The sequence below is a fragment of the Taudactylus pleione genome, unplaced genomic scaffold (assembly GCF_031769625.1).
Source record: "Taudactylus pleione unplaced genomic scaffold, aTauple2 ptg000229l, whole genome shotgun sequence".
In the NCBI taxonomy this organism is placed as follows: Eukaryota; Metazoa; Chordata; class Amphibia; order Anura; family Myobatrachidae; genus Taudactylus; species Taudactylus pleione.
This window is the reverse complement of record NW_028284631.1, coordinates 2085414-2099429: the sequence shown is the minus strand read 5'-3', so window position 1 is coordinate 2099429 and position 14016 is coordinate 2085414. Positions and strand designations below refer to the sequence as shown.

Genomic DNA, 14016 nt, shown 5'->3' with positions numbered 1-14016 from the left:
TGCACCACAAGATGTAAACCATTGGTGAGCCACAAAAACAGGAAGACCAGATTAGAGTTTGCCAAACAATATCTAAAAAAGCCATTACAGTTCTGGAACAACATCCTATGGACAGATGAGACAAAGATCAGCTTGTACAAGAGTGATGGGAAGAGAAGAGTATGGAGAAGGAAAGGAACTGCTCATGATCCAAAACATACCACCTCATCAGTGAAACATGGTGGTGGTAGTGTCATGGCGTGGGCATGTATGGCTGCCAATGGAACTGGTTCCCTTGTATTTATTGATGATGTGACTGCTGACAAAAGCAGCAGAATGAATTCTGAAGTGTTTCGGGCAATATTATATGCTCATATTCAGTCAAATGCTTCAGAACTCATTGGACGGCGCTTCCCAGTGCAGATGGACAATGACCCGAAGCATACTGCAAAAGCAACCAAAGAGTTTTTTAAGGCTAAAAAGTGGAATGTTATGCAAGGCCAAGTCAGTCCCCTGACCTGAATCCGATTGAGCATGCATTTCACTTGATGAAGACAAAACTGAAGGGAAAATGCCCCAAGAACAAGCAGAAACTGAAGACATTTGCAGTAGAGGCCTGGCAGAGCATCACTAGGGATGAAACCCAGCGTCTGGTGATGTCTATGCGTTCCAGACTTCAGGCTGTAATTGCCTGCAAAGGATTTGCAACAAAGTATTAAGTGAAAGTTAGATGTAGGTTTGTTTAGTTTGTCCCAATACTTTTGGCCTCTTAAAAAGTGGGAGGCACATATAGAAACCGTTGTAATTCCTAAACCGTTCGCCTGATTTGGATATAATTACCCTCAAATTAAATTTGAAAGTCTGCAGTTAAAGCACACCTTGTTTGTTTCATTTCAAAGCCATTGTGGTGGTGAATAGAGGCCGAAATATGAAAATTCTGTCAATGTCCCAATATTTATGCACCTGACTGTATATAAAAAACGAATGATAATTATAGAGACCCATTCTAACAAAAATTGCTGCCCATAGCTTACTAGGACCTGAAATTAATTGTGTTAATCCTAAAACAGGCCTAGACCGGTGTTTCTGCTGATAATAGCAGATCCTCATAGTGGTCCCTATTCACAGGTGGATGCAAACAACGCAATGCCGATGTTGACCGAGTTGAGCGACTATTTGTTACTGCGCATGCACGTAAAATACTGAAAACCCAAAGGTGCGTTACCCTGTGTGTCCGCACAAATGCGCTGCTGCGTGCAGGATCACTGGTATTAGGAACGGTGAGACAAAACCATGGGCATTCCTGAGTGGTGACTGGGTGGTGGCCTGAAGTGCGCGCAAAAGAAATGGTGAACCAGATGGTGGAGTGGTTGGAACCACCGGCGAAGTTGCACCTTCTACAGTCATTGAAAGTGGGTGTCTCAGGGCTTGCACTCTTCGGCACTTGTTAGTACACAAAGGGAATGCTGAAAATAGCATTTGCATATTACTGCAGCTGCAACCACACAAAAAGTCACAGTTGCGGCTGCAATAACATGCATCTGAATCAGGCCCAGTGAGAGTTGTATGATCACTGCACATGAAGATGTGACAATGGGTAAGGATGAAAGAACTAGAAAGAATAAGGCTTAGAGCAGCATAACGTAGACCAGAAATTAATGCCATGAAGGACACCGCCATCTCTCTGCAACACAATTCTTACTCTTTCTTCTTCACTTCTTACAGGCCATTGTGAAGGAGGGTCACCTGCAGAAGCAGACAAGCTCCTTTCAACGATGGAGGCGACGCTACTTCAAACTGCGAGGCCGGACGCTCTACTATGCCAAGACTGCAAAGGTCAGACATGGAATGGAAGTTCTGTAAACAATTAAAAGCATTATAACCTGTTTTCTCTGATTGTATTTTCTATTGGTAATGTGTGAATAATCCGCTTGTTGTTGTTCTATGTCTATGCACTGCATACAAATTATGAACCAGAAATTAGCGCAAAGCAAAAGCCTTCTACCCCTGTTGTCACTTGTGCACCTAGGGGTTTATTTACTAAAGTGTGTCGGTTTATAGAAGTGGAGATATTACTCATAGCAACCAATCACATTCTAGCTATTATCTTCTATAAGTCGCTAGTTAAATGTTAAGTAGAATCTGATTGGTTGCGATGGGCAACATATCCACTTCTAAAAATCCACACTTTAGTAAATATACCTCCTAATGTCCAAGATTTTATGCTCTTGTATTTTGCAAAAGCCGCCATCTTGCCCTACAAATTACAGCAGCTGTTCTTGTATGGTAGCTGAATTTAAAAGGTTTAGGACAGTCTTTATGCGTAAACATCTAGTAGTAAGTCTTTGCATGCCTTCAAGTGTAAATAGCTAGAACACAATGTGTAGTGTCAACTACTCCTACGTATGCTCACAAGATGTGACTAGCCCACAGCAAGGTGCTAGTAAAGATATATACAGTATATAGATGCCCAGTATCTTGTAGGACCCCCTCTATCCTGGCAAAGTGCAGCAACTCAACGTGGCATCGATTCCATAAGTGGACAGAAGACCTCTGGAGAGATGTTGACCCGTGCCATCTGGATAGCTTCCCACAGCTCAGGATCTTGAAAGCGAATGGACCTCTCCACCATGTGCCATAAATGCTTAATTAGGTTCATGTCTGATGAATGTGGTGAGAACACCATTAGTGGGAACTCTCCAGAATGCTCCTCGAACCAATTCTGGCAACTTGGGACCGATAAACTGTGCATTATCCTTCTGGAATATTCCATCATTGTGGGGGTACACAAGTCCATGAAGGACTGCAAATGGTCATCAAGCAATGCAACTAAGCTGTTACCGGTCAATGATGTGTTCAGACCCAACCCATGCCACGTGAACACACCCCACACCAATATGGAACCACTACCAGCCTGCACAGTGCCTTGTTGACAACTGGGGTCCATGGCCTCATGGAGTCTGCGCCACAACCAAACCCTACAGTGAGCCAGAAACAACTGGAACCGTGACTCTACGGACCATGCCACATGTTGCCAGTCCTCCAGGGTCCAATTAGTGATGTCACGAGCCCAGGTGAGGTGCTGTGTCCGGTGTCATAGTGTTAACGGGCACTTTGGTAGGTCTTCTTTAACTTCCATGGGATATTGGGGCAGAACGCAGTACTGACCTGCCGGATATGCGTCTGGTACCTCCTGCATTTAATGTGGATGTGATTTGAGCCAGTGTCACTTGTCTGTTACCACGGGCAATTCTGACCAGATGCCGCTAGTTACGATCATCAAGCAGTGCTGTCCATAGTGGCTAGTAATGCCTTCCATGAGGTATTCTCGGTACACATGTGACACCATAGATTGAGGAATGTTGACTGTACTGACAACTTCAGAATTGGAATGTCCCGTATGTCGGGCAGCCACTGTCCTGCCGTTCGAATTCCGATAATTCACAACAGCTATTTCTAAGGTCTTCTGGAAGCTTCTTGCTTCCTCTCTCTTCTGGATGATGCAGCACAAATACTGGAATCATGTTAGACAGGTATCACTGATTTATTTGCCGTTCCCTGATACCACAATATAAGGTGTTCTTCCTTTACTAACTTGTGAGGTGGAGAGTAGAGGGATTATATAAGGAGAGTGTTTATAATAGACACAAGGGAAAGCTTGTTACCTCAGAGAACCAGGAGAGTAATGGAACTTGCTCAGATATCTCAGGTGCTGACTGGGGATCGCGGCGGGGGAAGCCAGAGTCTGTACTAGCCGGACTCTTGTTTCCCCCGGGACTGCTGCCGGAGACGCCGGGGAGATCAAGGTAAGCCGCGCACCGCTGAATAGCGGCGGTGCGCGGGTTCCTTTTAAATGCAGTCCCATGCCCCCGGTCCAGGGGACAGACCGGGGGCGCTAGCAGTGGCGGCGGGCCCCCCCTCCAGCGGAGGCATACCCCGCCAGACCACTAGACCACCAGGGTAAATAAACGGCAAGCGGGATGCCGGCAACCCGGGGGTTAAATTTGCTAGCCAGGGGAGGCAGCCTTCCCTGTCTAGCGGCTCCTCCCCTCAGCTCAGCGCGCCTTTCAGCTAGTAGTCTGGCGTCGCTGAGCTGCAGATACTCGGGCCACTCCTCCTCTGAGGTCTCCAGCAGCCATTTTCTTCAAGTGGCAGCGCGGATACTCAGGGAGCACGCGGACCGGTCCCCCTGTGTACCTCTCCCCTGCAAAAGGACAGTGTACACAGCACTATAGCCCTCCCAGACACTGAATCTGGAAGGTTGATTGTAGTGGAAAGGTGCAGTGAGTATATCTTCCTGCATGGTATGTGACTTTTGCTAGTGCTGCCTGTCTGTGTCTTTTTTCTACTTACTGTCAGCTTATTCCTATCCCTTTCCTTCTCCTACAAGCCCTACAGGTGTGCGGGGGAAGGGTGTTTCTACTGACCTCACTTATATAGATCACGTATTTGTGAGGTCCGTCACATACAGTTGTGTGCTACACAGTGCCATATTGTGGGCTGTTGTCCAGCACACGGGTGAGTGCGCACGTTTTCTTCCTAAGTCATGTCTGAGGAGGAGATTGAGCACTCCGTGGTCCCGGTATTGCTCTCCTGCAGGCGCTGTTCCGCAGGAGTGGATAGGGAGGATTTGTCACAGGACGGCCTGTGCGGACGGTGCCAGGCGGTCCCTGGTATGTCTAAACCTCCTATGTCGCAGGAGCCACCATGGGCGATGTTTTCCCAGGTGCTGGTGTCCATCGCGGACCGTCTGTCGGTCCCGACTGCCGCCCCTACTAGGGCGTTGCCCCAGCCAGCCATCCCCCATTCCCCGGGTGTCCCACAATTATTGCAGACTCCCCCGGGGTCTCAGCCTGTTGGTCCCTATGCGGGGTTGCCAATGTATATACAGTCCACCCCTGTGGCGCAGCAGGCTGTGGTGCCATTTCAGGCTCCTATGGCAGCTCCTCCTCCCTGGGTGGATGCGCTTTCCCACACTGTCCAAGATTTGGCGGCAGCATCTTCGGCTTTTCAGTCGATGTTGCGCAGTGACGTGCCCTCCAGGGCGTCTAAACGCACAGTTATGGCGCAGGCTGCGCACTTTTCGGACTCTGAGGGGTCCTCGGATGATGGTGAGGTGCAGGATGACTCAGCCTCAGATGCCTCAGTCCAGAAGTTAGACACTAAGTCTTCCATCAATGTGCGGGCTCTGGTTAGGGCGGTGCGGGCCATTCTTCTGATTGAGGATGAGGCACCCGCTCCCAAGTCGAGGTATCCTAGTTTTTAAAAAGCTAAGGTTCCTTCTGCAGCGTTCCCCTTGTCTGATCAGTTGACTGATCACATGGCGGTGGCCTGGCAGACGCCCAGTAAGCGATTCCTGCCACAGAAACGCTTGGCGTCCAATTATCCATTTCCGGAAGCGCATTGTAAGAAATGGGAAACTCCGCCTACGGTCGATTCCCATGTAACACACCTCATCAGGAGTGCTACTTTGCCATTGCCGTCTATATCCTTGCTGCAGGATCCTACGGACAGGAAGGTGGAGACTTGTCTAAAGTCTATTTATTCTCTCTCAGGGGCTGTAGCCCGGCCGTCCATGGCCATCTCCTGGGTGGCCAAGGCCATTGAGGGGTGGGCCAACGACTTGGAGGACACGTTTACGGATGAAGCTCCGGATGTCCAGAGGGCGTTGTTAGGACAGATGAGAGATGCCGCCTCCTACATTGGAGAAGCATCTTTGGATGCTAGCCTGCTGACCTCTAGGGTTTCGGCGGCAGCAGTGTCTGCTCGCAGATCCTTGTGGTTGAGGTCTTGGAGAGCAGACGCGGATTCAAAGAAAGGCTTGGAGAGTTACTATTTGGTCTGGACCTGGACAAAATAGTAGATACCCTGGCAAAATCCAAGTCAGCCTTCCTCCCTTCAGCTGCTACACCTGCTAAGGTCCGGAGCTCGGCCTTTCGTTCCTTTCGGGTACAGGGCAAGGCAAAGGGTCAGTCCTTCCTGAGGCAGTCCGCACCCAAGACCGCCTCAAAGCCAAAGAAGCAAGCCTGGAGTGCTAGGCGCCCTTCTTCCAAGCAAGAAGATAAGCCTTCTGCGTGATGGGACGGGCCTCCCTCTGGGGGACCCCAGAGTGGGAGGCCGTCTTCTTCAATTCGCCCAGTGCTGGCACAATACCACCACGGATGCCTGGGTGCGAGAAGTGGTCTCCCAGGGGTACGCCCTGTCTTTTCGGCACAGGCCGCCTCGCCAGTTTTTTTGCACATGTCCTTCTCAGGACAAAACCAAGGCCTTGCAGGTTCAGGAAGCCATAGAGGCCTTGCTGACGGCGGGGGTGATTATACCCGTACCACAGTCTCAACGTGGGATGGGGTATTACTCTACGCTGTTTCTGGTGCAGAAACCCAATGGCTCTCATCGCCCCATCCTCAATTTGAAGTCCCTGAACAGGTTTCTCAGGGTTCCCAAATTCAGGATGGAAACTTTGCGTTCCATCATTCTGGCGATGGAACCGGGGGATTATATGGTCTCCATGGATATCCAGGACGCCTACCTCCATGTGCCTATAGCAGCATCGCACCAACGGTTTCTGCGGTTTGCTATTCTCCACAACCACTACCAATTCAGGGCTCTACCCTTTGGTCTCTCCACGGCACCAAGGGTATTTACCAAGGTGATGGCGGTCATGGCGGCTCACCTTCGGAGCCAGGGGATACGATTGCTACCGTATCTAGACGACTTCCTCTTGCTGGCGAGCTCCCCGGAGGTACTGATCCAGCATCTCCACCTGCCGGTCGCTTGTCTACAGGCGCACGGCTGGTTGATCAACTGGAAGAAGTCCTTCCTCATCCCATCACAGCGGATGGTTCATTTGGGGGCCCTGCTGGACTCTCGTCAGCAACGGATTTCTCTGACTCCAGAGAAGGTCTCCGTACAGCTGCGGATTCACAGTTGTCTGAGCAGTGGCAGAGTGTCGGTGCACTCAGCGATGAGAGTTTTGGGGTCCATGGTGTCGGCATTCGACATGGTGGAGTTTGCCCAGTTCCATTCCATGCCCCTGCAGGGGCTGATTCTTTCGTAATGGAACGGATTGCCACACAGGATCCGCTCTCAGATGCTGGTGTTGTCCTCGCAGGTGCGTCTGTCACTAGCCTGGTGGCTGCAGACGGCTCATCTCCTCGAGGGGCGCCCCTTTTGGATCCCGGAATGGGTTCTGCTCACGACAGACGCCAGTCTCCGGGGTTGGGGGGCGGTGACGGGCTCCTTGTCACTTCAGGGTCGTTGGTCAGCGGAGGAAGCGATTCTTCCCATCAACATCCTGGAACTGCGGGCAGTATACAGAGCCCTGCAGTCGTCCGGCACCGCTCTTCACGGAAGGGCCGTTCAGGTGCAGTCAGACAACGCCACCACGGTGGCGTACATCAATCACCAGGGAGTGACTCGCAGTCGAGCTGCGATGTCGGAGGTGTCCCGCGTCCTGGCTTGGGCGGAGCGCTATTTTCCAGCTCTCTCGGCAGTCTTCATCCCGGGAGTCCTCAATTGGGAGGCAGACTTCCTCAGCCGTTACGACGTGCATCCCGGGGAATGGTCGCTTCATCCAGAGGTATTCCAACTACTCGTGGACAAGTGGGGGCTGCCAGAGCTGGACCTGATGGCGTCCCGTCACAATCACAAGCTGCCCGTGTACGGGTCAAGGACAAGGGACGCAGGCGCAAGTCTGATAGACGCGCTGTCGGTGAGATGGCTGTTTCAACTGGCTTACTTGTTCCCTCCGATATCTCTGCTGCCTCGGGTCCTGCGCAAGTTCAAACAGGACGGAGGCACACTGATCCTGGTGGCCCAGAAGGCCGTGGTACTCCGATCTGCGGAGCTTGTCCATCGACGCTCCATACCTCCTACCTCAACGGCGGGACCTGTTGTCTCAGGGGCCCTGTCTTCATCTGGGTCGACTATCTTTGACGGCGTGGCTCTTGAGACAGCCGTCCTGAGGTCTCGGGGCTTTTCTAGCTCCGTTATTACCACCATGCTGAGGGCGCGCAAGCCTGCTTCCGCGTGGATCTATCACAGAGTGTGGCACACTTACTTTCAGTGGTGCGAGGCCAGAAAATATGATCCCCAGGTGTTCCGGGTTTCGCGTATTCTGGCTTTCCTTCAGTCGGGTTTGGATTTAGGATTACGTCTTTCCTCACTGAAGGTGCACGTGTCCGCTCTGTTGGTGTGGTTCCAGCGCAGGATTGCTGCTATGCCAGACGTACACACCTTTTTCCAGGGTGTTTTAAGAATCCAGCCTCCCTTTGTGCCACCTGTGGCCCCGTGGGATTTGGCGGTGGTTCTTCGGGCCTTACAGGGTCCGCCTTTTGAGCCCTTGGAGTCAGTGGAGCTCAAGTGGCTAACTTTTAAAACTGTTTTCCTCTTGGCAATTGCTTCTGCCAGGAGGGTTTCAGATTTGGGGGCGCTTTCTTGTCGTCCCCCTTTTCTGATTTTTCATCAGGACAGAGCGGTGCTTCGCACTCGTCCTGATTTCCTGCCTAAGGTGGTTTCCAGGTTCCACATTAATCAGGAAATTGTTGTACCAGCCTTTCAGTCGCCTGATCTTTCGGCTGGGGAGACTTCCTTAGACGTGGACCGGACTAGTTCTGTGAGGAAGTCGGATTCTTTGTTTATCCTCTTTGGTTTTCACAAGAGGGGTTGGCCTGCCAACAAACAGACTCTAGCCCGTTGGCTTCGTTCTGTTATTATTGAGGCTTATATGCAGGAGGGTTTACCTGTTCCAGCCTCTGTTAAGGCTCATTCCACTCGGTCTGTGGGCCCTTCTTGGGCTGCTAGCCGTGGCGCCTCTGCTGTTCAGCTATGTAAGGCGGCCACCTGGTCTTCCATTCAGACCTTTTTGAGGTTCTATGCATTTGACACCTTTGCCTCTCAGGATGCATCCTTTGGGCGCCGGGTTCTCCTATCAGCACAGGAGCGTCCCCGCCCTTAGTTGGACTGCTTTGGGACATCCCCAAGGTCACCGTGTGGACCCCTATGGACCCTGAAGTAGAAAACAAGAGATATGGTAAGAACTTACCTTTGTTATCTCTGTTTCTACGAAGTCCATAGGGTCCACAGGGCACCCGCCCTGACGCACCTGGCTTCATATGGGCTCTGTGACTGGTCACCGGTTTTCCGTCTCCCATTTCTGTGAGTATGGTTCTTGTGTGTTCCAGTCTTCCTTCTCTCTGTTTTGTCTCCTCCTCCGGCCTGGGCTGCTTACCAACTGAGGTGCCTGTGGCTCGGGGGCGGGGTATAGGGGAGGTTGGACCCAGGTGCATCCTGGGAGCAGCTAAAGGCTTTAACTCCGTGGTGCCCGAGGATCCAGGATCCAGCTATACCCCAAGGTCACCCTGTGGACCCTATGGACTTCGTAGAAACAGAGATAACAAAGGTAAGTTCTTACCATATCTCTTGTTATCAGCTTAATGAGGTAGTCAAATTTAGTTTGGGGCAGCTAGCACTCACTTTAGGATTTTAAGTCTATTTGCAAGAAAGATGTGACTTGATTAATATAAATCCTAATATTCTAAGGTCTTGTAGAGAATTAAACTAAAATAAAAATTAAATATAAAAATAATAACTATAAGGAGGGACGAAGCAACGGCAAACACCCGGGACGGACAGAGCCGCAAGTCAAGGTAAGAGTTGGTTCATGTAAAAGGGGAAGACTGTGTTAGCTGGGAGACATCTGGAGTACAGCACTTGCTAGTGCTACACCTGCCGCTTCTGCTGTCCACCCGAAATTAATTAATTACACTTGATTCCGCCTCTGAACCACTAAGGAGACGCTACACGAGCACTACCGTGCAGCAGTACATGTGAGCGCCATCCGACAATGCTTACCTCACCACCCCTTCACTGCTGGGCGAGACTGTCAGTTACTGCAGAACTGACGGTCGACACTACCCGCAACTACACTCTGGATCCCCAAAGAGAAATTTACATATAGCAGCATCTATTAGGAACAATGACACTGTCCTGTAATCATTCCTGGACCCATTTCTTAACCATCGGAACTCCATTCATTTATTTCACTTGGATGTATAAGACCTTTTTCCTTTTGCATTGACAACTTTAAATCAATTTATTAATTTAATTAATTTTAATTTTTTACTCCGATATTTTAATTTCATCTTGAATTCCATTCATCTTCTTTTAAAGGTTTTTATATTTTTTTACAAATAACTCCCCCTTTTTTTATATACCCCCCCCCCTCACTTTCATTCCCTCCCTTTCCCTAATTTTTTCCCCGTAAGTATTTTGTAAGCCTGTCTGTCTCTAATGTGAGCCTATGATTACAATAAAACTCCACAATTTAACTAATAACAGAGTCTCCTTATAGTAGTTATTATTTTTATTTTAGTTTAATTCTGCACAAGACCTTAGAATATTAGGACTTATGTTAATCACGTCACACCTTTCTTGCAAACAGACTTAAAATCCTAAGGTGAGCGCTAGCTGCCCCAAACTAAATTTGTGTTTCAATCTAGGAGAGTGGTGACCTCACCAGTAATAGCCGCTCCCACACCCACTCCGGTTCTATTTAGAAGAGTGCATGATAGATAACCTGATTTTCATGAGGTAGTCTCAGTTGTGTTGTGCCGAGGTAGGGTTAGTACACAGTGGACACCACTATTTGACTACTGTTGTAATCCATATTATGGCACCAACCACTCAACTCAGTAAAGAGAAACGACAGTCCATCATTACTTTAAAACATGAAGGTCAGTCGATACGGAAAATTTCAAGAACTTTGAATGTATCCTCAAGTGCAGTTGCAAAACCCATCAAATGCTATGATGAAACTGGCTCTCATGAGGACCGGCCCAGGAAAGGAAGACCAAGAGTTACCTCTGCCGCAGAGGATAAGTTCATTAGAGTTACCGGCCTCAGAAACCGCTACATAACAGCACCTCAGATTAGAGATCACATAAAGTCTTCACAGAGTTCAAGTAGCTGTCAAATCTCAACATCAGCTGTCAGAGGAGATTGTGTGAATCAGGCCTTCATGGTCGCATTGCTGCAAAGAAGCCACTACTGAGGATGAACAACAAGAAGAAGAGAATTGTTTGGGCCAAGAAACACAAGGAATGGACATTAGACCAGTGGACATCTGTACTTTGGTCTGATGAGTCCAAATTTGAGATTTTTGGTTCCAACCACCGTGTCTTTGTGAGACGCAGAGAAGGCTAGCGGATGGTTTCTGCATGTGTGGTTCCCACTGTGAAGAGCATGGAGGAAGAGGTGTGATGGTGTGGGGGTGCTTTGCTGGCGACACTGTTGGTGATTTAGTCAAAATTCAAGGCACACTTAACCAGCATGGCTACCACAGCATTCTGCAGCGCCATGCCATCCCATCTAGTTTGCAATTACTGGGACCATCATTTGTTTTTCAACAAGACAATGACCCCAAACACACCTCCAGGCTATGTAAGGACTACTTGACCAAGAAGGAAAATGATGGAGTGCTGCGTCAGATGACCTGGCCTCCACAATCACTTGACCTAATCCCAATTGAGCTGGTTTGCGATGAGTTGGACCACAGAGTGAAGGAAAAGCAGCCAACATATGCTCAGTACCTCTGGGAACTCCTTCAACACTGTTGGAAAACCATTCCAGGAGACTACCTCATGAAGCTGATTGAGAGAATACAAGAGTGTGCAAAGCTGTCATCAAAGCAAAAGGGGGCTACTTTGAGGAATCAAAAATATAAAACATATTTTGATTTGTTTTACATTTTTTTGTTTACAACATAATTCCATATGTGTTCTTTCATAGTTTTGATGTCGTCAGTATTAATCTACTATGTTGAAAATAATTTAAATAAACAAAAACCATTGAATGAGAAGGTGTGTCCAAACTTTTGACTGGTACTGTATATAATATAAAATATAAGTGTGTGTCTGTCTGCTTGTCCTTTATGAACGACCAAATTTAGCATAGTGGTATCTGGGCCACACACTGTCACACAGATTCCATAAAACCGAGACACTCTTAAATTACACTCTGGGGCTGGCTTCATACACACACTGTCATACTCTCATCTCTTTCAAAGTGCTGTGTTATATCACTTTTCCAACAGCTGCATACATGAAATACAGAGTTACTCTGTGTTTGCATGATAAACTTTGACATTAAACAATGTGTATTATTAGCATTTCACTCAAAGACTCATCTTACTGCAGCCATCCTGGGGGTCTTAGCAGAGTGCCTGGCAGGCTCATGAGCAGCTTAGCACTCGATACATTCAGACTATGGCAGACAGCATAATTAATCCACAATCTTGGAATACAGTCCTGGTATTCCACCCCTGATGGCAGCCCTGCTAGATATGGTCTTCAGTGTTGGTTTGCAGAGTGATTTCAGAGTGCGGATGCAGGGACAGAGATCACCCAGATTGGGAAGTTGTTGGGGGAGAGTGGAGAGACCAGGATCTCCTTCGGCTGACTAAGATTTCCTGGACTCTCTTACTCTTCTGCAGCGGCCGGCTTGCATGACCCCATGGTCACTCAGCCAGCTGAAGGAATCGATGATGATCTGATGCTGCATCCTTGGACGCAGCTCGGATCAGTAATGCATGCAGGAGGTGTGACACCTCCTGCTGTATCACCATATTACAGTTATCGTAGCTGCTATCATGTTATTAGCTGGGATAGCATACCTGTCCACAGCTGAATCACCCCCTCTGTTCTGCAGTGATTTCTCAAACTCAAGTGATTTTGGAAGCTATGATGATTTCTGTTCTGTAAGTCAGTCTGCTCCTGATATACCCCATTCCAAACGGTATGAGAATCCGCTGCCTGGACTGTCATTTGCTCCTAATTTGCATAGTTATCCAGGTGAGGATAATGTAAATAAATGAAAGCTACAGGTGTACTTCAGGGTCCAGTCTTCAACCCAGGCAACACTGGGTATCCAAGCTAGTAAGGTGTAAAGAAAAACACATAATACTGTAATATAAATAAACGTTCACCTCCCTGATTCACTCAAAAGGTGTGTAGGATCATTCTTGCCAAGCCAATATCAGGAATTACCACCAGACTCCACTACAAAGCTCCTTAATGTAATATGCTTACTAGAATATTGGGTGAGAATGACATATCAAAATCTTTTAATCGGTAGGTTTGTTTCCCGATTACCAGTTCCAATATCACTATTTCACTATGTTCTATTAATTTAAAAAATGGGGAAAAAGTCACCTGGCACAATATCTTTTGAAGAGCGGAAAGCATTTAGAATTGACGGCAGATAAGAACCACTTAGCCCATCTGGTCTGCCCCATTTCATTTATCCTTTTTTGCAAAGTAACCTTATTTTGTTCTGCATCATAGATGGATCAGGACATCGCTACTGCTTAATCTTTTTTATAGTATTGGTACTAGTTAGGTAACATGCTTTATGTGCACAGACAGCCACTGGAAGTCAATTACACAGAGTTATATAAATAGCGCATGGCTACAGCTGTGTGTTCCCCGTGGCTTTCTTGTCTCTGCATATGGATTTTCGCTGCACAGTTTATTTTATGACGGAGAAAGGATTAGCTCAGTGATGGGGCTAAAATAGGATTTTGTTACGTGCACAAGATGAAATGGGCCACAACAAGCCGTGTTGGCACAACCTTGCAGGTTTATTTAATTTGTTGATCATCACAGGCGTTTTACGCCTTCATTATAACACCACCTTGGCATTGTTATAAATATCTACTTTCAATTGAGTGCCAATTGGCAAATCTAAAAGGGCATTGTGCGCATGGGGCCTGATTGAGAGTCGTACGCCATGCCGATGTTTTTGCAGTTGATCGATTATCGTCCCATCCACGCATGCGCCAAGGTACAATTTTGTAGTCTCTTGCAGGGAGTATTTATTTGCAGCGTGATTGACAGTCATGGAGCGTTGGATCGCGGCAAGTGGGAGTGGCCATTTCAGGGGCGTGTCTCACCCTAGACTGCAAGCCCATGCACAGAGAAAATAGTTCCGGCGTCTCAATATTCACAGTCATTCTGCAGGACCATAGACTCAGGACTGCAA

At 48.2% G+C, this 14016-nt stretch overlaps 1 protein-coding gene across 2 annotated transcripts in view; it reads left to right on the top strand.

Moving 5' to 3' along the window:
• The window catches only part of DGKD (diacylglycerol kinase delta), a 113955-nt gene that overhangs the window by 30502 nt on the left and 69437 nt on the right, over positions 1–14016 (top strand). For both annotated transcript variants that reach the window (XM_088479210.1, XM_088479209.1), the window contains exon 2: positions 1705–1815. In XM_088479210.1, the coding sequence (XP_088335336.1) occupies positions 1705–1815 (111 nt within the window). The remainder of the gene's footprint in view (positions 1–1704; positions 1816–14016) is intronic.